Here is a 27,764-nt window from a genome sequence, read left to right on the forward strand (position 1 = left end):
AGGATGTCATCATCCTTCCTGCCTACATCATATGTTGTGAAATAATCTTGCAGATGTAAAAGTTAAGACAAAATCTTAGTATCATTTATGGAATAATATAATACATAGGTGTTAGTATCTGTCTGAAAATTAATATGGTCAAATGATGTCCTTTACCTTTACAGAATTAAGCTGTACATAGCCATCGTGTATCTGGTCCAACAGCTTTTGGCAACAATAGCATTGCTACAATCATTTGGATGGTGTTTACCACATTAATTAAAATGTATATGTATAGAAATACATGTATAGTTTTAGAAGAATGCAGGAAAACCTCATTGAAACCTATCAAATATTGAAAGGCCTTGATAGAGTGGACATGGAGAGGACGTTTCCTCTAGTGAGAGAGTCTAGGATCAGAGACCATAGCCTTAATACTAGGGCAGAGATGTGGAGGAATTTCTATAGTCAAAGAATAGAATAGAACTTTATTGTTGTTGCTCAAGATAACAAGCTTGCAGGGCTACTCCAGTCCGTGCAAAACAGATATTTATAATGCATGTATTACGGATTAATTAAAAACAAAATCCCATATTTGCAAGTGACTTCAATAGTCCATAACATTGGAAATCTGAAGCGTAGCATTACTCTGCACAACAGTTCTCGGAAAGAAACTGTTTTTCAGTCTTACTGCCTTTGCTGAGATATTTCTGCGTCTCCTACCAGATGACAGGAGATTGAACACACAGTGTCCAGGATGGGATTGGTCTTCAATGATGCTACAAGTATGCTGTAGGGTTGTAGATTGTCTCCAAGTCCAGTAGTTGAGTCCCAATGATGTGCTGAGACATCCTAATCACCCATTCGAGGGTGGTAATCTGTGGAATTAATTACCACAGGCGGCTGTGGAGGCAAAGTCATTAGGTTTATTTAAGGCAGAGATTGATAGATTCTTGATTAGTCAGGGCAGAAGGGATATGGGGAGAGGTAGGAAATTGGGGCTAAGAGGGAAAATGGATCAGCCGTGATGAAATAGCAGAGCAGACTCAATGGGCCAAATGGCATAATTCTGATCCTATATCTTATAGTCTTATGGTCTTATGGATGGTTGTGGTGGCTCAGTGGTTAAATTTAAAGTGAAGGTTGATCGGTTCTTGATTATTCTGGACATAAAAGGGAGAAGGCAGGAGAATGGGTTGAGTGGGACAATAAATCAGCCATGATGGAAGAGCAGAACAGGCTTGATGGGCCAAATGTCCTAATTCAGCTCCTATATATTATGGTCGTATGCATCAATATATAGTAATATCAAGTACTAAACTAATGGAAAGAAACAATATTGTGTTCTGCCAAGTTGTTTTGACTTTGTAAACTATTTCTGCAAATCAATAGTAATTGAATGCAACTTTTAATAAATAATTTTTTTATTATTTGAAGCTCTCTTTAAACTTTAAATATCAGGGAAGCAGATTCAGAAGGGGATGTCCTTGCCCTTAGCTGCCAGTTGGTAATTGATAATCATTTTATTGGTGTTACATACTAAGATACTGCAAAAGGTTTTATTTTCATGCCATACAGACAGATAATTCCAAATACAAGTACATCAAAGAAGTTAAAATGTAAAAGGCAATAACAGAATGCGGAAAATAAATACAAGAGATTTTGTAGATGCTGGAAATCCAGAACAACAGAAACAAAATGCCTCTTCATAGATGCTGCCTAACCTGCTGAATTCTTCCTGCATTTTGTGTGTATTGAACAGAATGCAGAATATAATTGCTTACTTTTCTGGTGCTATGGGAACTGTATGGTAGACAGAGGAGGTTAGTTTTCATGATAGATTAAGCTGTGTTCATAATTCTCTGCAGTTACAACCTGATCTGTCTGTGAGGTGGTTCCAGAGTGAACGTCTTTATCTTCTTGACAGCCATATAAGCACAACTGATTAGTGAGGTCACTGGTTAAACATCGGCAAAGGGTTGGATTGAGCAAGATAGGACATATCTCCAGTTAGAAAGTAGATATAGGCAATAGGCAAGGAAGCAGAAAAGAACTCTTGGCTAGGGCATTAGTATTCCTGGATGGGAACTCAACAAATCCTGGAAATCGCTGATCTTTCTCCCTTTTTCCAAGACAATCGATCTTTTAATGTTTAATTTTCTAATAAAACTTAGTCAGTAATTTGACACATGGAGCTTAGAAAATTAGAGGGCTATGCACTAAGGAAATTCTAAGCAGTTTCTAGAGTAGGTTTCATGGTCACAACATTATGTGCTGAAGGGCCTGTAATGTGCTGTAGATTTCTATGTTCTATGTTCTATGTTCTAATCATTGACTCATGTTGATCATTCCTTCTTCAGATACATGTGAATGTTGTAAATACTCCAGTCTTTAATGCTGTCCCACTGGTGGTTGGGAGCTCAGCTGGTGGAATCCTGCTTCTATTCCTGATGATTTTCATTCTCTACAAAGTAAGTGCAAATATCAAAACTTGCCTGTACAGCAAGTTTTGGCTTTCTGTGATTCAGCACATAGATCTTATTTTGTCCAATGAATATAATATAAGAAAAAATATTAGCTAAAGATCGTTCTTTTAATATCAATATCACAAAATGCAATTTATTCAGAAGGCTGGAAATACATATTGCTGGGGCATTCACTCAGTAAGGCATTTACCCTGATACAATAAAAAAGCAGAAGAGTAAGCAGAAAACCAGCAATACAAGAGGCTAAGGGGCATAGAAAAGATAAGTGCTCATGGTCTTTTTTTCTCCCAGAGTAGGGGAATCTAAAGCTACTTTTAAGGTGAAGAAGGAAAGATGTAATTAGGACCTGCGAAGCATGCTTTTCCACACAGAGGATGGTGGATATGTAGAATAAGCTGCCACAAGAAGTGGTAGAGGCAGGTACAATTCAAATGCCTAAAAGACATTTGGATAGGTTCAAGCATAAGAAAGGCTCAGTGGGATAGGGAGGCATGTGGGGACCAGCACAGGAAGGCATGTGGACAAGTTGAGCTAGAGGATATGTTTCTGTGCTGTATAAATCTATGACTCAATGATTAGTAATGGAATTTGGAATGGGAAGTCATATCGAACTCCTACAGAGAGAATGGAGGAAAACTGAAGAAATAAAGATAGAAGATGATTGTTCATTCATTGGATTGCTTACGAAGTCTGCAGATGACATAAAAATTGATGAGGCTGCAGATGGTATAGAAAAACATCAAGGGATCAATTATGGACAGATAAATAGCAGATGGATTTTATGTAGAATATGGATCATTTATGGAAAAGGGAAAAGCAGATGGAGTTTATCAGTAGGATAGATTGGTTATGGACAGATAAATAGCAGATGGAGTTTATTTCCAAGTAAGTGTGAGTTAGACCATAAGACCAGAATAGTACATGGAGCTTAGAAAAATAGAGGGTGATGGGTAACCTGAGGTAATTTCTAAAGTAAGTACATGTTCGACACAGCATTGTGGGCCGAAGGGCCTGTATTGTGCTGTATGGACTCTATGTTTCTAATTAGGCCATTTGGCCCAATGACTCTACTCCACCACATCATGTCTGATCCATTTTTCCTTTTAGCTCCAATCTCCTGCCTTCTCCCATATCCCTTCATTCCCGACAACCTATCATCTTCAACCATCCCCTGAGAATCTATCAACCTCTGCCTTAAGTGTACACAATAACATGGCCTCCACAACTGTCAGTGGCAATGAATTCCACAAATTCACCACTCTCTAGCTAAAGAAATTCCTATTCATCTCCATTCGAAAAGGTTGCCCCTCTAATCTGAAGCCTTGTCCTCTTGTCTTAGACTCGCCAAGCAGAGGAAGCAGCCTCTCCACATCCACTCTATCAAAGTCTTTCAACTTTCAATAGGTTTCAATTAGGTCATCCCTCATTCTTCTGAATTCCTGTGAATACAGGCTCAAAGCCATCAAACACTCTTCAAATGACAAGCCTTTTAATCCTAAAATAATTTTTGTGAACCTCCTTTAAACCCTCTCCAGTTTCTGCACATCCTTTCTAAGATAAGGGGCCCAAGACTGCTCACAATACTCGAAGTGAGGCCCCACCAGTGCTTCATAAAGCCTCAACATTACATCCTTGCTTTTATATTAGAAACTTAGAACACCAACAGCACCATACAGGCCCTTTGGCCCACAATGCTGTGTTAAACATGGACTTACTTTAGAAATTACCTAGGGTTACCCATACACCTCCATTTTTCTAAGCTCCATGTACCTATCCAGGAGTCTCTTAAAAGACCCTGTCATATCCGCATCCACCACCATTGTGGGCAGCCCATTCCATGTACTCACCACTCTCTGAGTAAAAAACTTACCCCTGACATCTCCTCTGTGCCAACTTCGAAGCATCTTAAAACAGTGCCCATTCGTGTAAGCCATTTCAGGCCTCGGAAAAAGCCTCTGCTTTCCACACAATCAATGCCTCTCATCATCTTATACACCTCTATCAGGTCATCTCTAATCCTCTATCGCTCCAAGCAGAAAAGGCTGAGTTCATTCAACTGATTCACTGAGAGTGAGGGCATGAACCCAGATGCAGTGGTCCATGTAGGGACCAATGATGTAGGTAAGGTGAGTGAGGGGGTCCTGCTTAGAGAGTTCAGGGAGTTAGGAGTGAAGCTGAAAGGCAGGACCTCCAGGGTGACAATCTCGGGATTGCTACCTGTGCCACGTGCGAGTGAGGCGAAGAATAGAATGATTATGCACATTAATACGAGGCTGAGAGCATGGTGCAGGAAGGAAGGGTTCAGGTTTTTGGATAATTGGTCTTTGTTCCAGGGACATTGGGATCTGTTTCAAAGGGATGGTCTACATCTGAACCGGAGGGGTACTAACATTCTTGCAGGAGTATTTGCCAGTGCTGCTCGGGGGGGGGTTAAACTAGATGTGCAGGGGGCAGGGATCCAGATCCAGAGGGTTGGTCAGAAGGTGCATGGGGTTAAATGTGTACAAGGTTTGGGTGATCTTGAGAAGGTCATCAAAATTCAGGGTGCAATTTGCCCGATGGAAGTTCAAGGACCTGGGTTAGGTACAGTAGACAGTGTTTTAAGCAAAGAGAGGAGGAATGGGCTAAGAATTCTATACTTGAATGCGCGTAGTGTCAGAAATAAGACAGAGAGCTTGAAGCTCAGATGAAAATGGGGAGCTACGATATTGTTGGGATAACGGAGACATGGCTGCAAGGGGATCAGGCCTGGGAATTGAGTGTACCAGGGTATACGTGCTATCGTAGAGACAGAAATATGGGAAGAGGGGGTGGGGTGGCCCTGTTGGTGAGGAATGAGATTCAGTCCTTAGCAAGAGGTGACTTGGGAACAGGGGAAGTAGAGTCTGTGTGGATTGAGCTGAGGAACAGCAAGGGTAAAAAGACCCTAATGGGTGTTGTGTACAGGCCCCCAAACAGTAGCGTGGATATTGGGTACAAGTTGATTAGGGAGTTAACATTGGCATGTGCTAAAGGTAATGCAGTCGTTATGGGAGATTTCAACATGCAGATGGACTGGGAGAATCAGGTAGGTGCTGGACCCCAGGATAGGGAGTTTGTGGAGTGTCTAAGGGATGTATTTTTGGAACAGCTTGTGCTTGAGCCAACCAGGAACGAGGCTATTTTGGACCTGGTGATGTGTAATGAACAGGAATTGATAAGTGATCTTGAAGTAAAGGAGCCATTAGGAAGTAGTGATCATAACATGATAAGTTTTTATCTACAATTTGAGAGGGATAGGGGCAGATCAGAGGTGTCAGTGTTGCAATTAAATAAAGGAGACTACGGAGCCATGAGGGATGAGCTGGCCAAAGTTAAATGGGCAGATGCCCTGGCAGGAAAGACAGTGGATCAGCAGTGGCAGATATTCTTGGGCATAATACAAAAGATGCAAATGCAGTTCATTCCAATGAGAAGGAAGGATTCAAAGAGGGGGAAGGGGCCACAGTGGTTGACAAAGGAAGTCAGAGATTGTATAGCATTAAAGAAAAAGAAGTATGACAGGGCTAAGATGAGTGGGAATACAGATGATTGGGAAAGTTTTAAGGAACAGCAGATCTTAACTAAAAAAGCAATACGGAGAGAAAAAATCAGGTATGAGCTCAGTCTAGCCAGGAATATAAAAGGGGATAGCAAAAGCTTTTTTAGCTATGTGAAGAGAAAGAAGATAGTTAAGAACAATGTTGGCCCCTTGAAGAATGAATTGGGAGAAATTGTTATGGGAAACAGGGAAATGGCAACAGAATTTAATGCATACTTTAGATCTGTCTTCACCAGGGAGGACACAAGCAATCTCCCAGATGTATGGATGGGCCAGGGTCATAAGATATCAGAGGAATTGAGACAGATTGACATTAGGAAAGAAACTGTGATGAGTAGACTGGTAGGACTGAAGGCTAATAAATCCCCGGGTCCAGATGGTCTGCATCCGAAGGTTCTAAAAGAGGTGGCTCAGGAAATTGCGGATGCATTGGTAATCATTTTCCAATGTTCCTTAGATTCAGGATCAGTTCCTGAAGATTGGAGAGTGGCTAATGTTGTCCCACTTTTCAAGAAGGGAGGGAAGGAGAAAACGGAGAACTATCGCCCTGTTAGCCTAACGTCAGTCGTGGGGAAGATGCTTGAGTCCATTATTAAGGATGAAATAGTGGCACATCTAGATGGCAGAAATAGGATTAGGCCGAGCCAGCATGGATTTACCAAGGGCAAATCATGCTTGACTAATCTGTTGGAGTTTTTTGAGGGAGTAACAAGGATGTTAGATGAGGGTAAGCCAGTAGATGTTGTGTACCTAGATTTTCAGAAGGCATTCGATAAGGTGCCACATAGGAGATTGGTGAGTAAAATCAGAGCTCATGGCATTGGGGGCAGGGTTTCAACATGGATAGAAAACTGGTTGGCAGATAGAAAGCAAAGGGTAGCAGTGAATGGGTGTTTCTCAGACTGGCTGGAGGTGACTAGTGGGGTACCACAGGGCTCTGTATTGGGACCACAGCTCTTTACGATTTATGTCAATGATTTAGATGAGGGCATTGAAAACTATATCAGCAAGTTTGCTGACGATACTAAACTGGGTGACAGTGTGACATGCGAAGAGGACGTTAGGAGAATACAGGGAGACTTGGATAGGCTGAGTGAGTGGGCAGATACTTGGCAGATGTCATTCAATGTGAATAAATGGAAGAGGGCAGAGTATTGTCTGAATGGTGTCGAGTTAGGTAAGGGAGAAATGCAAAGAGACCTAGGAGTCCTAGTTCACCAGTCAATGAAGATGAATGAGCAAGTGCAATAGGCAGTGAAGAGGGCAAATGGAATGTTGGCCTTTGTTACAAGGGGAATTGAATACAAGAGCAAGGATGTTCTTTTGCATTTGTACAGGGCCCTGGTGAGACCACACCTGGAATATTGTGTACAGTTTTGGTCTCCAGGTTTAAGGAAGGACATTCTGGCAATTGAGGAAGTGCAGCGTAGATTCACTAGGTTGATTCCTGGGATGGCAGGGCTGTCTTACGCAGAGAGATTGGAGAGATTGGGCTTGTACACTCTGGAATTGAGGAGATTGAGAGGGGATCTGATTGAAACGTTTAAGATAATTAAAGGATTTGATAGGATTGAGGCAGGAAATATGTTCCAGATGTTGGGAGAGTCCAGTACCAGAGGGCATGGATTGAGAATAAGAGGTCAGTTATTTAAAACAGAGTTGAGGAAGAGCTTCTTCTCCCAGAGAGTTGTGGAGGTGTGGAATGCACTGCCTCGGAAGACGGTGGAGGCCAATTCTCTGGATGCTTTCAAGAAGGAGCTGGATAGATATCTGATGGATAGGGGAATCAAGGGATATGGGGACAAGGCAGGGACTGGGTATTGATAGTGAATGATCAGCCATGATCTCAGAATGGCGGTGCAGACTCGAGGGGCCGAATGGTCTACTTCTGCACCTATTGTCTATTATCTATTGTCTATTGATTCTCATAAGGCATGCTCCAAAATCCCGGCAATGTCCTTGTAAATCTCCTCTGCACCCTTTCTTTGGTTTCCACATCCTTCCTGTAGTGAGGTGACCAGAACTGAGCACAATACTCTAAGTGGGGTCTGACCAGGGTCCTATATAGCTGTAACATTACCTCGCGGCTCTTGAACTCAATCCCACAGTTGATGAAGGCCAATGTACCGTATGCCTTCTTAACCACAGAGTCAACCTGTGTAGGAGCTTTGAGTGTCCTCTGGACTCAGATCCCAAGATCCCTCTGATCCTCCACACAGCCAAGAGTCTTACTATTAATACTGTATTCTGCCATCATTTGACCTACCAAAATGAACCACCTCACACTTATCTGGGTTGAACTCCATCTGTCACTTCTCAGCACAGTTTTGCATCCTATCGATGTCCCACTGTAACCTCTGACAGCCCTCCACACTATCCACAAAACCCCCAACCTTTGTGTCATCAGCAAACTTACTAACCCATCCCTCCACTTCCCGATCCAGGTCATTTATAAAAATCAAAAAGAGTAGGGGTCCCAGAACAGATTCCTGAGGCACACCAGTGGTCACCGACCTCCATGCAGAATATGACCTGTCTGCAACCACTCTTTGCCTTCTGTGGGCAAGTCAATTCTGGATCCACAAAGCAATGTCCCCTTGCATCCTATGCCTCCTTACTTGCTCAAAAAGCCTTGCATGGGGTACCTTATACACTACATGTACAATTCTACCTTCATCAATGTGTTTAATTATATCCTCAAAAAATTCATCAGGCTTGTAAGGCACGACCTGCCTTTGACAAAGCCATGCTGACTATTCCTAATCATATTATGCCTCTTCAAATGTTCATAAATCCTGCCCCTCAAGATCTTTTCCATCAACTTACCAACTACTGAAGTAAGACTCACTGGTCTATAATTTCCTGGGCTATCTCTACTCCCCTTCTTGACTAAGGGAACAACATCAGCAATCCTCCAATCCTCCGGAACCTCTCCCGTCCCCACTGATGATGCAAAAAATAATCGCTGGTCTCAGCAATCTCCTCCCTCGACTCCCACAGTAGCCTGGGGTACGTCTCATCTGGTCCCAGTGACTTATGCAATTTGATGCTTTCCAAAAGCTCCAGCACATTCTCTTTCTTAAGATGCCACCCCCTCTGCCTTCCTGCCTATCTTTATCTGTGGACTTTAAGCTCCCAGCTAAAACCTTTTTTCACCCATGATTCAGTTATGCCTACAACATCATAAATGCCAATCTGTAAGTTCAGCAACCTTATTTCATATACTATGCGCATTCAAATATAACACCTTCAGTCCTATATTCACCCATTTCTATTTTGTCCACCTTTTACGTTGCTACTCATCCTGTTGACTGCAATTTTCACCTATCCTCTCTTTCGTAGGAGGATCACTACACTTTGCCTCTGTTTGTAAACCAACTGCTTCATTTTCAGCACTCTCACTCTGGTTCCCATCCCCCTGCCAAGTTAGCAAACCCACCCAAACAACTCTAGCCAACCTGCCCACAAGGATATTTGATCCCCCTTGTGTTCAGGTATAACCTGTCCCTTTTGTACCCGTCATACCTTCCCCAAAGATCCCAATGATCCATGAATCTGAGTCCCTTCCCCCTGCACCAGTTCCTCAGCCAAGCATACATCTGCCAAACCATCCTATTCTTGCCTTCACTGGTACGTGGCATAAGCAGCAATGCAGAGAGCCTGGAGGTCCTGTTTTTCAGTTTTTTACCTATCTCCCTAAAATTTCTGTTTGCACTTGAATTATTCCCATTGGCTCTTTCTAATGATTCCTCTTGCTGATTGGTTGCTCCTGAACACAGAGAAACTGCCACGACACTCTTTTTTTAAAATCTCAATTGCTGCCCTGATTAAAAAGTAACTCTTTTTTTGCCTCCCTGGTGTGGATTATCCAACTCAGAGTTGTTGCACTTTGGGAGGGAAAATGCAGGAAGTAAGTATACAGTTAATTGCAGGACCCTTAACAGCATTGATGAGCAATGGAATCTTGGAATCCAAGTCTATATCTCCCTGGAAGAAGCAATTGGAAGTAGAGTGGTAAAGAAGGCATATGGCATGCTTAACTTCATTGGTCAGGGCACTAAATGTAAGAGTCTTTAAATCTTCTTCTTTTTGTATAAAATTTTGGTTAGGCAGCACTTGTGTGCAATTCTATTCACCCCATTATAGGAAGGATGTGGAGGATTTGCAGAAGTTGTAGAAAATGTTCACCAGGATGCTGCCTGAATTAAGAGAGTATAAGTTATAAGGAGATATTGGACAAACTTGAATTGTTTACTCTGGGCATCAGATGGCAAAGGGAGACGTAGATGGGGTACACAACCAGAATCTTTTTCTCTGGGTAAAAATCTCAGAAGCGGGGCCAGAGGTTGAAAGTGGTGGAGGTTATAGTTTAAAGGGAGATGTACAGGGCAAGTTTCTTTTTCACACAGACAGTGATAGGTGCCTGGAACACACTGCCTTGGCTAGTAGTGAAAGAAGACATGAGAGTAGCATTTAAGAGGTATATAGATAGGCATACAAATACATAAGAGAATGGGGAAATATAGATCATGTCAAGCCAAAAGATATTGTGGACCTAAGGGCCTGGTCCTGTGCTGTAATGTTTTATGTGCTCTGTTCTATGCTCCATACCGTGTTTCCTTATAACTCAACCCCTTCAGATCTGGTAGCACTCTAGTGAACATTTTTGGACCCTTTCCAACTTACTGGTATACACTAGGTGACCAGAACTGCACACAACACTCCCAGTGTGATCTTATTAATGACTAGTATAGTTGTAATTTGATGTTTCAACTCATATACTGAACACCTTGACTGATAAGGAAAGCCCTTTTCACCACCTGTCTACCTCTATGTCCACTTTCAAAAAATTAAGTACTGTATCTGTTCCTCTCTGTTTTAAAACATTTTCCAAGGCCCTACCATTTACTGTATTAGTTCCACCATAGCTTAAGTTACCAATGTGCAGCATCTCATACTCATCCAGCTGAAATTCTATTTGATATTCGTTGATTCACTGACTCGATGGGCCTAATTCTCAGTGGAGCCGACTCGATGGGCCTAATTCTGCTCTTATATCTTCTGGTCTCCTCTGAACCCAATCAGGCCCACAGCCACCAAACGCTCATCATATGCTGAGCTTTTCAATTCTGGAATCATTTTTGGAAACCTCCTTGCACCCTCCACAATGTCAGTAAATCCTTTAAAAAAAGGTTCAATGACAATGGTTCCGGGAATGGAAGGGTTATTGTATGAGTAGTGTTTGTTTGCTCTGAGCCTGTACTCACTGGAATTTAGAAGAATCAATTCAGAATCAGAATCAGGTATATATCACTGGCACAAAGAAAATAGAACATAGAACATAGAAACCTTCAGCACATAATAGGCCCTTCAGCCCACAAAATCGTGCCAACCATGTAACCTACTCTAGAAGCTACCTAGAATTTCCCTACTGCCTAGTCCTCTATCTTTCTAAGCTCCATGTACCTATTTAAGAATCTCTTAAAAGAATATATTATATCCATCTCTACCACTGATGCTGGCAAGCACCCACAATTCTCTGTGTGCAAAACTTACCTCTGACATCCCCCTTGTACCTATCTCCAAGCACCTTAAGACTATGCCTTAAGACTACTTAAGACTATGTAGTGTTCTCGCACAGGTGTAAAAACTCTGAACTAAACACCAAGTATAAACCGGTCAATGAGGCGCAGTCCCAGTAAGATTAACCGTTTACTGTTCACTCTTCCACATTAACATATGGTGAAAACTGTTGATAAAACAATACAAAATATACAAATTGTTTCCTTCTTGGCATCACATTTACATCATAAATACTTGCAAAAATAAAACTGCAACAAATTATATTAAAGTACAACGTACAGTCAGAATTTACCTACGCCATCAACTGCTTTAAATACACTTCAACACAAGCTATCCGCAACTCTTTAAATAACAAAGAACATAAACTTTATCAACCGTCATTACTTTTAACAGAAACAGTGTTAACATTTTTACTTCAACATATCGATTATCTTATGAACTTACAGCGTTGTTTCTATGATGTTTCTAGTGCGTAGAAAGAAAACTTTTCTCGCGCTGATCCTGCACACACAAGCCCCCTCCTTTCCGTTTCTCCAAACCGGTATCTTCCCATAGGATGCAGCGAAACCAGGTGTGACATCATCGCATGCGGCAATATATCACAGACAACGAATTTACTTTAAACAACCTTAACTTTAACTAGAAAACAATTACAAACAAATTACTAAAGCGAAAATATAATAAACTAAACAAATGCCTTAAGGGCAACACAATGCCCCACAGTGTTAGCGATTTCAGCCCTGGGAAAAAGCCTCTGGTTATCCACACGATCAATGCCTCTCATCATAGAAACGTAGAAATATAGAAAACGTACAGCACAACACAGGCCCTTTGGCCCACAATGCTGTGCCGAACACGTACATAGCTAAACCCATAGCCCTCTTATACAACTCTATCAAGTCACTCCTCATCTTCCATCACTCCAAGGAGAAAAGGCCAAGTTCACTCAACCTATTCTCATAAGGCGTGCTCTCCAATCCAGGCAACGTCCTTGTAAATTTCCTCTGCTCGTTTTCTACAGTTTCCACATCCTTCCTGTAGTGAAGTGACCAGAACTGGACACAGTACTCCAAGTGAGGTCTAACTAAGGTCTTATATAACTTTAATATTACCTCCTGGCTCTTGAGCTCAATCCCGTGGTTGATGAAGGTCATCACACCATACACCTTCTTAACAACATTGTCAACCTGCACAGCAGCTTTGAGAGTCTTATGGACACAAACTCCAAGATCTAGCTGATCTTACCATTAATATTATATCCTGTCTTCAAATTTAACCTACTGAAATGAACCCCTTCACATTTATCTGAGTTGAACTCCATCTGTCACTTCTCAGCCCAGTTCTGCATCCTATTGATGTCCCTCTGTAACCTTTGACAACCTTCCAGATTATCCACAACACCCCCAACTTTTGTGTCATCAACAAACTTGCTAACCCACCCTTCTACTTCCTCATCCAGGTCATTTATAAAAATCACCAAGAGGAGGGGTCCCAGAACAGATCCCTGTGGAACATCACTGGTCACCAACTTCCATGCAGAATACAAACCATCTACAACCACCCTTTGCCTTCTGTGGGCAAGCTAATTCTGGATCCCATGCCTCATTACTTTCTGAATGAGCCTTGCATGGGGAACCTTATCAAATGCTTTATTGAAATCCATATACACTACATCCACTGCTCTACCTTCATCAATGTGTTTTGTTACATCCTCACAGAATTCATTTAGGCTCGTAAGGCATGATAAAGCCATGCTGACTATCCCTAATCAGATTATGTTTCTCCAAATGCTCATAAATCCTGCTTTTCAGGATCTTTTCCAACAACTTGCCCACCACTGAAGTAAGACTCACTGGTCTATAATTTCCTGGGTTATCTCTACTCCTTTTCTTGAACAAGGGAATAACATTTACAACCTACCATTCCTCTGGTATTTCTCCAGTCCCTATTGATAGAACGTAGAACATAGAACAATACAGCACAGTACAGGCCCTTCGGCCCACAATGTTGTGCCAACCCTTAAACCATGACTCCCATATAACCCTCCACCTTAAATTCCTCCATATACCTGTCTAGTAGTCTCTTAAACTTCACTAATGTATCTGCCTCCACCACTGACTCAGGCAGTGCATTCCATGCACAAACCACTCTCTGAGTGTAAAACCTTCCTCTAATATCCCCCTTGAACTTCCCTCCCCTTACCTTAAAGCCATGTCCTCTTGTACTGAGCAGTGGAGCCCTGGGGAAGAGGCATTGGCTGTCCACTCTATCCATTCCTCTTAATATCTTGTACACCTCTATCATGTCTTCTCTCATCCTCCTTCTCTCCAGAGTAAAGCCCTTGCTCCCTTAATCTCTGATCATAATCCATACTCTCTAAACCAGGCAGCACCCTGGTAGATCTCCTCTGTACCCTTTCCAATGCTTCCACATCCTTCCTATAGTGAGGTGACCAGAACTGAGCAAGGTCCTCAATGAATAATTCTCTTCAGTATTCACCAATGAAAGGGAACTTGATGATGGTGAGGACAATATGAGTGAGGTTGATGTTATGTAGCATGTTGATATTAAGGGAGAAGAGGTGTTGTTAAAATACATTAGGATGGATAAGTCCCCGGAGCATGATGGAATATTCCCCAGGCTGCTCCACGAGGCAAGTGAAGAGATTGCTGAGCCTCCGGCTAGGATCTTAAAGTCCTCATTGTCCACGGGAATAGTACCAGATGGATTGGAGGGAGCCAAATGTTGTCCACTTGTTCAAAAAAGGTAGTAGGGATAGAACAGTGAGCCTTACATCTGTGGTGGGAAAGCTGTTGGAAAAGGTTCTTAGAGATAGAATCTATGGGCATTTAGAGAATCGTGGTCTGATCAGGGACAGTCAGCATGGCTTTGTGAAGGGCTGATCATGTCTAACAAGCCTGATAGAGTTCTTTGAGGAAGTAACCAGGCAGATAGATGAGGGTAGTGCAGTGGATGTGATCTACATGGATTTTAGTAAGGTATTTGACAAGGTACCACACGGTAGGCTTATTCAGAAAGTCAGAAGGCATGGGATCCAGGGAAGTTTGGCCCGGTGGATTCAGAATTGGCTTGCCTGCAGAAAGCAGAGGGTCATAGTGGAGGGAGTATATTCGGATTGGAAGGTTGTGACTAGTGGTGTCCCACAAGAATCAGCTCTGGGACCTCTACTTTTCGTGATTTTTTTCAACGACCTGGATGTGGGGGTAGAAGGGTGGGTTGGCAAGTTCCCAGATGACACAAAGGTTGGTGGTGTTGTGGATAGTGTTGAGGATTGTCGAAGATTGCAGAGAGTCATTGATAGGATGCAGAAGTGGGCTGAGAAGTGGCAGATGGAGTTCAACCCAGAGAAGTGTGAGGTGGTACACTTTGGAAGGACGAACTCCGAGACAGAGTACAAAGTAAATGGCAGGATACTTGGGAGTGTGGAGGAGCAGCGGGATCTGAGGGTAGATGTCCACAGATCCCTGAAAGTTGCCTCACAGGTAAATTGGGTAGTTATGAAAGCTTATGGAGTGTTAGCTTTCATAAGTTGAGGGATAGAGTTTAAGAGTCGTGTGGTAATGATGCAGCTCTATAAAACTCTAGTTAGGCCCCACTTGGAGTACTGTGTCCAGTTCTTGTTGCCTCACAAGAAGGATGTGGAAGCATTGGAAAGGGTACAGAAGAGATTTACCAGGATGCTGCCTGGTTTAGAGAGTGTGCATTATGATCAGAGATTAAGGGAGCTAGGGCTTTACTCTCTGGAGAGAAGGAAGGTGAGAGGAGACATGTTAGACGTATACAAGATATTAAGAGGAATAGATAGAGTGGACAGCCAGTGCCTCTTCCCCAGGGCACCATTGCTCAGTACAAGAGGACATATCTTTAAGGTAAGGGGTGGAAAGTTCAAGGGGAATATTAGAGGAAGGCTTTTCACTCAGAGAGTGGCTGATGCATGGAATGCACTGCCTGAGTCAATGGTGGAGGCAGATACATTAGTGAAATTTAAGAGACTACCTGACAGATATATGGAGGGATTTAAGGTGGAGGCTTATATGGAAGGCAGGGTTTAAGGGTTGGCACAACATTGTGGGCCGAAGGGCCTGTACTGGGCTGTATTGTTCTATGTTCTCGCCATATCCTTTGATGTCCTGACAGATCAGAAAGCTATCAACTTCCACCTTAAATATACCCACAGACTTGGCCTCCACTTCAGCCTGTGGCAGAGCATTCCACAGATTTACTAATCTCTGGCTAAAAAAATTCCTCCTTACCTCTGTTCTAAAGGGTTGCCTTTCAACTTTGAAGCTGTGTCCTCTTGCTCTAGATGCCACCACCATTGGAAACATCCATCCTATCTATTCCTTTCAACATCTGGTAGGTTTCAATGAGATCCCCCTGTATTCTTCTAAATTCCAGTGAGTACAGGCCCAAAGCTGTCAAACACTCCTCATATATTAATCCCTTCATTCCTGGAATTATCCTCGTGAACCCCATCTAGACTCTCTCCAATAACAACACATTGTTCCTGAGATATGAGGCCCAAAACTGCTGAAGGTACTCCAAGTGTATCCTGACTAGTGTCTTATAAAGGCTCAGCATTATCTCCTTGCTTTTATATTCTATTCCCCTTGAAATAAATGCCAACAGGGCATTTACCTTCTTTACCAAAGACTCGACCTGTGAGTTAACCTTCTGGAAGTCTTGCATGAGGACTCCTAAGTCTCTCTGCACCTCTGATGCTTGAATTTTCTCCCCACTTAGATAATAGTCCACACTATTGCTGCATTTACCGAAATGCATAATCATATATATCCCAACACTGTATTCCAACTGCCATTTTTTGCCCATTCTTCCAATTTGTCTATATCCTGCTGCAATCACATTGCTTCTTCAGCACTACCTACCCCTCCACTTATCTTCATATCATCTGCATATTTTGCCACAAAGCCATCAATTTCATTACCTAAATCACTGACAATGTGAAAAGTAGTGGTCCCAATACTGATCATTGAGGAACACCATTAGTCTCTAGCAGCCAACCAGAAAAGGCCCCCTTTATTCCACTTGCTGTCTCCTTCCATGTCAGCCATTCCTCTATCCACACCAGTATCTTTCCTGCACCACCATGGGATTTTAACTTCTTAAGCAGCCTCATGTGTAGCATCTTATCAAATGTCTTCTGAAATCCAAATAAATGACACCCACTGCCTCTCCTTTGTCCACCCTGCTTGTTACTTCCTCAAAGAACTTGAACAGATTTGTCAGGAAAGATTTCCCTTCACAGAAACCATGCTGACTTTGACTTATTTTATCTTAGTCTCCAGGTAACTTGGAAACCTCATCCTTAATAATAGACTCCAGCACTTTCCCAACTACTGTGGTTAGGCTAACTGGCCTATAATTTCAAACACGAGGAAATCTGCAGATGCTGGAAATTCAAACAACACACACAAAATGCTGGTGGAACACAGCAGGCCAGGCAGCATCTATAGGAGAAGCACTGTCGACATTTCGGGCCGAGACCCTTCATCAGGACTAACTGAAAGGAGAGATACTAAGAGATTTGAAAGTAATGGGGGGAGGGGGAAATGCAAAATGATAGGAGAAGACCGGAGGGGATGGGATGAAGCTAAGAGCTAGAAAGGTGATTGGCGAACGTGATACAGAGCTGGAGAAGGGAAAGGATCATGGGACAGGAGGCCTTGGGAGAAAGAAAGGGGGGGGGGAAGCACCAGAGGGAGATGGAGAACAGGCAAACAACTAAATATGTCAGGGATGGGGTAAGAAGGGGAGGAGGGGCATTAACGGAAGTTAGAGAAGTCAATGTTCATGCCATCAGGTTGGAGGCTACCCAGTGGTAACACAAACCTGCCTGTCCAGGTAGACCTATTGTCTCAGCTTGCTCCTGTCCCACTGAACCCATTTCTGCATACCTTGACAATGTCTTATCCCCCCCTTGTTCAATCTCTTCTCACCTATGTTTGTAACACTTCTCACACTTTGAATTTTTTCAATGATCTTAAGTTCCCTGGCCCCCACCGCCTTATTTTCACCATGTACGTCCAGTCCCTATATACCTCCATTCCCCATCCCGACGGTCTCAAAGCTCTTCGCTTCTTTTTGGATTCCAGACCTAACCAATTCCCCTCTATCACCACTCTCCTCCGTCTAGCGGAATTAGTTCTTACTCTCAATAATTTTTTTGGCTCCTCCCACTTCCTCCAAACCAAGGGAGTAGCCATGGGCACCCGCATGGGTCCCAGTTATGCCTGCCTTTTTGTTGGCTTTGTGGAACAGTCCATGTTCCAACTCTATACGGGTATCCGTCCCCCTCTTTTCCTTTGCAACATTGACGACTGCATTGGTGCTGCCTCCTGCACGCATGCTGAGCTCATTGACATCATTAACTTTGCCTCCAACTTTCACCCTGCCCTCAAGTTTACCTGGTCCATTTCCGACACCTCCCTCCCCTTTCTTGATCTTTCTGTCTCCATCTCTGGAGATGGCTTATCTACTGATATCTACTATAAGCCTACAGACTCTCACAGCTACCTGGACTATTCCTCTTCCCACCCTGTCTCTTGCAAAAGTGCTATCCCCTTCTCACAATTCCTCCATCTCCGCCGCATCTGCTCTCAGGATGAGGCTTTTCATTCCAGGATGAAGGGAATGTCTTCCTTTTTTAAACAAAGGGGCTTCCCTTCTTCCACCATCAACTCTGCACTCAAATGCATCACTCCCATTTCCTGCACATCTGCCCTCACCCCATCCACCTGCCACCTCACTCGGGATAGGGTTCCCCTTGTCCTCACCTACCACCTCACCAGCCTCCAGGTCCAACGTACAATTCTCCGTAACTTCCGCCACCTCCAATGGGATCCCACTACCAAGTACATCTTTCCCTCCCCCCACTTTCTGCTTTCTGCAGGGATCGCTCCCTACACGACTTCCTTGTTCACTCGTCCCCCTCCCCATCCCTTCCCACCAATCTCCCTCTCGGCACTTATCCTTGTAAGCGGAACAAGTGCTACACCTGCCCTTACACTTCCTCCCTCACCACCATTCAGGGCCCCAGACAGTCCTTCCAGGTGAGGCAACACTTCACCTGTGAGTCGGCTGGTGTGGTATACTGCATCCGGTGCTCCCAGTGTGGCCTTTTATATATTGGTGAGACCATTTCGCTGAACACCTACGCTCAGTCTCCCAGAGAAAGCAGGATCTTCCAGTGGCCACACATTTTAATTCCACGTTCCATTCCCATTATGATATGTCTATCCATGGCCTCCTCTACTGTCAACATGAATCCACACTCAGATTGGAGGAACAACACCTTATATACCGGCTGGGTAGCCTCTAACCTGATGGCATGAACATTGACTTCTCTAACTTCTGTTAATGCCCCTCCACCCTTCTTACCCCATCCCTGACATATTGAGTTGTTTGTTTTTTTTCTCTCTCTCTCTGCCCAAAACCCTGCCTGTTCTCCATCTCCCTCTGGTGCTTCCCCCCACTTTTCTTTCTCCCGAGGCCTCCCATCCCATGATCCTTTCCCTTCTCTAGCTCTGTATCACTTTCGCCAATCACCTTTCCAGCTCTTAGCTTCATCCCACCCCCTCCGGTCTTCTCCTATCATTTCACATTTCCCCCTCCCCCCACTACTTTCAAATCTCTTAGTATCTCTCCTTTCAGTTAGTCCTGACGAAGGGTCTCAGCCCGAAACGATGACAGTGCTTCTCCTACAGTTGCTGCCTGGCCCTCTGTGTTCCACCAGCATTTTGTGTGTGTTGTTTGGCTTATAATTTCCTTTCTTTTGCCTTCCTCCCTTCTGAAAGAGTTGAGTGGCATTTGCAATCTCCCAGTCCTCTGGAACTATGCCAGAATCAAGTGATTCTTGGAAGATCATGACGAATGCACCCATTACCTCTTCAGCAATCAGGCTCAGCACTCTGGGATGTAGTCCACCTGGTCCAGGTGACTTATCCACCTTAAGACCTTTCAATTTGCCTAGCTCTTTTTCCTTTGTAATAGCAATGACAGTCACTTCTTCTCCTTGATACTTATGGAACTCTGGCCCACTGCTCATGTGTTCCACAATGAAGGCAGATGCAAAGTAGCCATTAAGTACATCTGCCATTGTTTTGTCCCTCATTACTCACTAGCATCATTTTTCAGTCAACCAATAACAACTTTCACCTCCCTTTTTCTCTTGATATAACTGAAAACTTTTAGCATCCTGCTTTATGTTATTGGCTAGTCTGCCCTCGTATTTCACTTTTTCCCTTCTTATCACCTTTTAGTTGCCTTTTGTTGATTTTAAAAGCTTCCTTATCATCCATCTTGCCATTCAGTTTTGCTACCATATATGCCCTTTCCTTGGCTTTTATGCAGTCCATAATTTCCTTTGTCAGCGTAAAATGTCCCCTGTCATTTGAGAACTGCTACCTGTGGGCCAAATCTATTCTGCACCTTATGAACTATTCCCAGAAACTTAAACCATCTCTGCTCTGATGTCACCCCCACCAGTATCCTCCTCCAATCCACTTGGGCAAGCTCCTCTCTCATCCCTCTGTAAGTCCCTTCGTTCCTTTGTCATATTGATACATGTGACTTATAACCATATAACAATCACAGCATGGAAACAGGCCATCTCGGCCCTCCTAGTCCGTGCTGAACTCTTAATCTCACCTAGTCCCACCTACCCGCACTCAGCCCATAACCCTCCACTCCTTTCCTGTCCATATACCTATCCAATTTTACCTTAAATGACACAACTGAACTGGCCTCTACTACTTCTACAGGAAGCTCATTCCACACAGCTATCACTCTCTGAGTAAAGAAATACCCCCTCGTGTTTCCCTTAAACTTCTGCCCCCTAACTCTCAAATCATGTCCTCTAGTTTGAATCTCCCCTACTCTCAATGGAAACAGCCTATTCACGTCAACTCTATCTATCCCTCTCAAAATTTTAAATACCTCGATCAAATCCCCCCTCAACCTTCTACGCTCCAATGAATAGAGACCTAACTTGTTCAACCTTTCTCTGTAACTTAAGTGCTGAAACCCAGGTAACATCCTAGTAAATCGTCTCTGCACTCTCTCTAATTTATTGATATCTTTCCTATAATTTGGTGACCAGAACTGCACACAATATTCCAAATTTGGCCTTACCAATGCCTTGTACAATTTTAACATTACATCCCAACTTCTGTACTCAATGCTTTGATTTATAAAGGCCAGCGTTCCAAAAGCCTTCTTCACCACCCTATCTACATGAGACTCCACCTTCAGGGAACTATGCACTGTTATTCCTAGATCTCTCTGTTCCTCTGCATTCCTCAATGCCCTACCATTTACCCTGTATGTTCTATTTGGATTATTCCTGCCAAAATGTATAACCTCACACTTCTCAGCATTAAACTCCATCTGCCAACGTTCAGCCCATTCTTCTAACTGGCATAAATCTCCCTGCACGCTTTGAAAACCCACCTCATTATCCACAACACCTCCTACCTTAGTATCATCGGCATATTTACTAATCCAATTTACCACCCCATCATCCAGAGTATTTATGTATATTACAAACAACATTGAGCCCAAAACAGATCCCTGAGGTACCCCGCTAGTCACCAGCCTCCATCCCGATAAACAATTATCCACCACTACTCTCTGGCATCTCCCATCTAGCCACTGTTGAATCCATTTTATTACTCCAGCATTAATACCTAACGACTGAACTTTCTTAACTAACCTTCCATGTGGAACTTTGTCAAAGGCTTTGCTGAAGTCCATATAGACTACATCCACTGCCTTACCCTCGTCAACATTCCTTGTAACTTCTTCAAAAAATTCAATAAGGTTTGTCAAACATGACCTTCCACGCACAAATCCATGCTGGCTACTCCTAATCAGATCCTGTCTATCCAGATAATTATTAATACTATCTCTAAGAATACTTCCCATTAATTTACCCACCACTGATGTCAAACTGACAGGTCTATAATTGCTAGGCTTACTTCTAGAACCCTTTTTAAACAATGGAACCACATGAGCAATACGCCAATCCTCCAGCACAATCCCCGTTTCTATGGTTCTTATGGTTCTCCCTCTCAAATTGCAGTATGAATTCAATCATAATATGATCATTACCTCTTAAGAGTTCCTTTATGTTAAAAAAAAGAGTTCCTTTATGTTAAGCTCCCTAATAAAATTAGGGTATTACATAACAACAAATCTTTTTTTTTACTAATTTTTTATGAGTTTCTACAATGCAACAACAAAAAAAAGTAACAAAAGAGGTTTATTCAGTGCAAAACAAACATATCAAATGTACAGTTCATAACCTTAAGGAAAAACACCCATAGTAGAATCATATAAAGTTAGTTACCAACCCACCCTCCCACTACCCAATTCCAAGCCAACTTTATGATATATAGAAAAGTTAATCAGAACTTTAGAAAGTTTGTCACCACAAAGCTGTATTTATTAAAATGGTACACGTACAAACAAGCTGGAAGAACTCAGCAGGTCGGGCAACATCCATGGAAACAAGCAGTCCGACCTGCTGAGTTCCTCCAGCTTGTTTGTACATGTTGATTTGACCACAGCATCTGCAGTGTACTTTGTGTTTATAAAAGGGTATATTGCCTACTACCTGAGCTATAATATGTTTACACACCAAAAAAACATAAATCTTAACCAAAAGAAGCTGCAAGGAATTAAATGCAAAAGAAAAAAAGGAGGGTTGAACCCTTAATCTAAATGGGAGTTATGAAAATATTCAAGAAAAGGTCCCCACACCTTTTGGAACTTTATGTCCAAATTAAGAAGTGAATAATGAATCTTTTCAAGGTCTAAGCAGGACATAATGTCTCTGAGCCATTGAGCATGAGTGGGTGGGACAATAACTCTCCACCTAAGAAGGACTGCACGTCTGGCCAAAAGAGAGGCAAAAGACAATGTATGATGTTTAGTTGGACTCAGATGTGTGTTAGCTTCTCCCGAGGTGCCGAAAAGAGCAATCAGAGGGTTAGGTTCCAAGTAGCAATTAAGTATATGGGATAGAGTTAAAAAGACATCTCTCCAGAATTCTCCAAGCTAGGACAAGCCCAGTACAAATGAATAAAGGAAGCCTCACCCCCTTTACACTTGTTGCAACAGGGACTAATATCAGGATAGAACCACGATAATTTAGTTTTAGACATATGAGCCCTGTGTACAACCTTAAACTGTAAAAGGCAGTGGCGAGCACATAAAAAAGTTGAATTAACTGACATCAGACAGAGGAAAATTTAAATCATGCTCCCAGGCAGTTTTAATTTTGTCAAAGGGGGCTTGCCTCAAAATCACTAACACATCTGGAATAGTGAATAAACCTTTATCCAATGGGTTCATATGAAGAAACAAGGCCACAACGTTTTTAATCAGGTACCTCAGGAAAGTTTGGTATTAAAGGGTTGATAAAATGTCTAATTTGGAGATATCTGAAATAACACCAAATCGAAGACAGCCTTTTCCTAAGTAGGCTCAAGCACAAACTGCTCAAAAAAGCCATCTCGTAGGCAGTCAGTAAGTTCCTTCTCTTGTGATCTGACACCAACCTGATTTTCCCAATCCCCTTGCATATTGAAAGCCAACCTGATTTTCCCAATCCCTTTGCATATTGAAAGCCCCCATTATAATTGTGTTGTTACCCTTATTACATGCCTATTCCAGCTCCCTTTGCAAACTCAACCCCACATCTTGGCTACTATTTGGAGGCCTATATACTGTATGATTCCCATAATGCTTTTTTAAACCCCTGCAATTTCTTAATTCCACCCACAAAGATTTAACATTCTCTGACCCTATGTGGATTCTTTCTAAAGATGTAATTCCATCTTTTACCAACAGAGCCACAGCACTGCCGATGCCTTCCTGCCTGTCCTTTCCATACAAAGTACATTCTTTGAATTTAAGCTCCCAACTATGGCTTTCTTTCAGCCATGACTCAATGGTGCCCATAATGTCATACCGACGTTATGTGTCAGGAACTTGTCCACTTTATTCTGAATGCTACACGCATTTAAATACAGCACCTTCAGTCCTGCAGTCTTTGACCTTTTATATTTTGCCTCTGTTGTACAATTTAACTCTTAGCACTGTCTGCATTTGTACCCAATCATTGGCTTGTCCTTCCTTACATTCATGTTACACCCATCATCTACTTGTAAACCTGCTGGCTCATTGTCAGCTCTGTTATACTGGTTCCCATCCCCCTGTAAACATTAGTTTAAACCATGCCCAACAGATCTATAAATCTGCCTGTAAGAATACTTGGCCCCCTCGGATTCAAGTGCAACCTAATCATTTTGTAAAGGTCCCACCTGCCCCCAGAAGAGGTCCTGATTATCCAGAAATCTGAATCCGTGCCCCCTGCTCCAATTCTTCAACTATCCATTTATCTGCCACCTCATTCTATTCCTATCCTCACTGTTGTGTGGCACAGGCAGAAACCCCAAGATTACTACCTTTGAGGTCTGCTTCTCAGCTTCCTTCCTAACTTCATGTGTATTTTTTTCAAAACCACCTCCCTTTTCCTTCCCATGTCATTGGTACCAATATGTACCACAGCTTCTGGCTGCTCAGACTCTCTTTTCAGAATATTGTGGATGCATCCAGAAATGCCTTGGACTGTGGCACTTGGGAGGCAAACTACCATCCGTGTTTCATTTTCACATCCACAGAATCGCCTATCTGTCCCCCTGACTATAGAGTCCCCTATTACTGCTGCCATCCTCTTTAGTTCCCTACTCTTCTGAGCTGCAGGGCAAGACTCAGTGCCAGATGCACAGCCGCTGTTGCTTTCCCCAGGTAGGTCATCACCCAACAGTACTCAAAATAGAGTACTTATTGTTGAAGGGGACAGCTACAGGGCTGCTCTCCACTATCTGACATTCTCGTCTCCCTGTCCTGAGAGTCACCCACCTTGTATCTTGCAGCCTTGGGGTGACTACCTCCTTATAGCTTCTGTCTATCACTGCTTCACTTTCCCTAACGGTCAGAAGATTATCAAGTTCCCTAACACGGTTTCTAAGGAGCTACATCTCAAATCACCTGGCATAGATGTGGCCATTTGGGAGGCTGGGAGTCAGTCTCCTTGAAATCCCACATCTGACACCCAGAACAGAACACTGGCTCTGTAGATATACCACTATTCTTTCTAGAGTTAAATAAGAAATCAGGAATGAACTCACCTACTTACCTTGTCTCCACTTGTTCTCAACAAACTTTTATGCCCTTGTGTTCTGTTACTGGATGCTTGGGCTTTTAGAATTTAATATTAATACTGTATTTCAAAGGTCTGATCATCCTAAGCAAGACTGTCCATTTCAATTTTGGACTTGTGATCAGCTTTGATTCAATATGAAACTTGCTGTGTTAGGAATTTGTTAATATTCTTTCCCACTCAGTGCTGATTTCCACAACACCAATAATGTTTAGGTCTGCTACCATTGCACATCTTGCATTTATAGTCTAAGGTAGGTTCTAAGTAATTGGACTCTTGCTGAATAAATTGAAATTCTGAGTTAAAAATCACATGGTGCTGTCTTATCTTTTCCCAAAATTCTGCAAGGCGCTCCTCATGAGCAATGTGATTAATTGAAAACACACATTCATGCCGCCTAACTCATGAAGACTGTATGGCCAACCACTGACTGCTATTTGTACTTACCTAGTTTGAAACTTGTTTTGATTTAACCCTTCAAATTGCTGTCTCACATCCATGCTTATGTTATCTAATTCCTTGCATTCATTTTCTTTCCCTTTCCCTCACAGTGTGGCTTTTTTAAACGAAGTTACAAGGACAAGATTGATGAAGAAATAGATGAAGAAATTGAAAAGTGAACAATGAAAATGAGGGAACATTTCACTTTAAAGGATGATTCATTCAGAGCAAGGATTTGTTGAGTTGAATATGTGATGTGCTTTGTATTGATTGAACTGCCTTTTAATAATAAAATATGTGTTACTTTTCCAATGTGGTTATATTTATAAAGCCACTAGCAACTTTTCATCTGATCTGGGATTTTGTGCAAGGTGTAAACATAATACAGAATTGTTAATATGAAACTACAGTGACATAGTAGTCCTAACAGTAGGGATGCCAGGCAGGATAGTTGAATCTCCATCTAAGATTCTGCCAACAATGGTTGTATCATCAGCAAATTTATAGATGGTATTTGAGAAATGCCTAGCCACACAGTCATGGGTATAGAGAGAGCAGAGCAGTGGGCTAAACACACACCCCTGAGGTGCACCAGTGTTGATCATCAGCAATGAGAAGATGTTATCACCAGTCTGCACAGATTGTGGTCTTCTGGTTAGAAAGTCAAGGATCCGATTGCAGAGGGAGGTACAGAGGCCCAGGTTCTGTAGCTTCTCAATCAGGAGGTGAGAATGATGGTCTTAAGTGCTAAGCTATAGTCAATGAACATAGGTGTATATATTGTCCAGGTGGTCTAAGGCCATGTGAAGAGCCATTGAGATTGTGTCTGCCATTGACCTATTGTGGTGATAGGCAAATTGCAATGGGTCCAGGTCCTTGCTGAGGCAGAGTTCAATCTAGTCATGACCATCCTCTCAGATCATTTCAAAACTATAGCTGTGAGTGCTACCAGGTGATATTCATTAAGGCAGTTCACATTATTCTTCTTAGGCACTGGTATAATTGTTGCCTTTTTGAAGCAAGTGGGACCTTCCACCCATAGCATTGAGAGGTTGAAAATGTCCTTGAATACTCCCGCCGTTGGTTAGCACAAGTTTTCAGAGCCTTACCATCGGGACCTTCCGCCTTGCAAGGGTTCACCCTCTTTAAAGACAGCCTAACATCAGCTTCTGAGACAGAGATTCCAGGGTCACTGGGTCAACGCCAGTAAGACGAATAAACCGATTGTGAACTTCAGGAAGGGTAAGGTGAAGGAACACATACCAAACCTCATAGAGGGATCAGAAGTGGAGAGGGTGAGCAGATTCAAGTTCCTGGGTGACAAGATTTCTGAGGACCTAACCGGGTACCAACATATCAATGCGGCTATAAAAAAGGCAAGACATTGACTATACTTCATTAGGAGTTTGAAGAGATTTGATCATATAGAGTGGAACTACCTTTTTGCAGTCTTAGGAAAATTTGACCTCGGTCAAAGTTTCATCTCTTGGATCAAATTGCTGTACCTGTGTCCTACTGCTTCTGTTTTAACTAATTTTCAGAAATCCCAGGTATTTAATCTCAAACATGGCACCCGTCAGGGATGCCCCTTAAGTCCCTTTCTCTTTGATTTGGCTATAGAACCTTTGACGATAGCATTTCGAAATTGTCCTGAATTGACCGGGATCCGGAGAGGGGGTGTTGAGCATAAAGTTTCTCTTTATGCTGATGACTTATTACTCTTTCTCTCAAATCTGTCTACATCCTTACCTCCAATGTTTTCACTTCTTGACCAGTTTAGCCAGATCTCTGGCTATAAACTTAATTTACATAAGAGTGAACTTTTCCCAATTAATAAAGAAGCACAAGAATTAACGTTTCGTGATCTCCCTTTTAAAGTAGTCCATAATCAATTTACTTATCTTGGAATTACAGTCACAAGGAAGTTTAAAGATCTCTTTCATGAAAACTTCGCCAATCTTTCATATACTATAAAACAGAGTCTGGTACAATGGTCACCTCTATCTATGTCTTTGGTAGGTGGTATTAAGGTTGTTAAAATGTATGTTCTCCCCAAATTTTTATACTTATTTCAATCTATTCCAATTTTTATTCCTAAATCTTTTTTTGATTCATTAGACTCTATTATTTTGTCATATCTGTGGAAGAATAAGCGCTCTAGAATTAATAAAATCCATCTCCAAAAATCTAAAAAAGAGTGGGGCATGGCTTTACCTAACTTTCGTTTATGTTATTGGGCAGCTAATATACGTTGTGCTACCTTTTGGTCTTTCTTCCATGGCCAACCCGAGTGCCCTAATTGGGTGGCAATGGAGTTGAGCTGCTCTAAGGAATTATCTGTCTCTGCACTTCTTGGCTCTACACTCCCTAGTAGTCTGTCCAGATTAATAGCTAATCCTCTTGTTAGACACACTTTGCGTATATGGGC

The 27,764-nt window shown here is 42.5% G+C and overlaps 2 protein-coding genes across 3 annotated transcripts in view; one reads left to right on the forward strand and one right to left on the reverse strand.

Moving 5' to 3' along the window:
* LOC132396201 (uncharacterized) overlaps positions 1-12,139 on the reverse strand; it is a 50,454-nt gene extending 38,315 nt beyond the window's left edge. The window contains exon 1 of the mRNA XM_059973781.1: positions 12,073-12,139. The gene's annotated coding sequence lies outside the window, so the exon portion shown is untranslated. The remainder of the gene's footprint in view (positions 1-12,072) is intronic.
* Positions 1-25,585, forward strand: part of LOC132396199 (integrin alpha-E-like) — a 300,648-nt gene extending 275,063 nt beyond the window's left edge. For both annotated transcript variants that reach the window (XM_059973778.1, XM_059973777.1), the window contains exons 30-31: positions 2,340-2,450; positions 25,447-25,585. In XM_059973778.1, the coding sequence (XP_059829761.1) occupies positions 2,340-2,450; positions 25,447-25,515 (180 nt within the window). In that variant the 3' untranslated portion in view covers positions 25,516-25,585. The remainder of the gene's footprint in view (positions 1-2,339; positions 2,451-25,446) is intronic.
* The last annotated feature ends 2,179 nt before the right edge of the window (positions 25,586-27,764 follow it).

This window comes from Hypanus sabinus, chromosome 6, assembly GCF_030144855.1.
Source record: "Hypanus sabinus isolate sHypSab1 chromosome 6, sHypSab1.hap1, whole genome shotgun sequence".
Taxonomy (NCBI): Eukaryota; Metazoa; Chordata; class Chondrichthyes; order Myliobatiformes; family Dasyatidae; genus Hypanus; species Hypanus sabinus.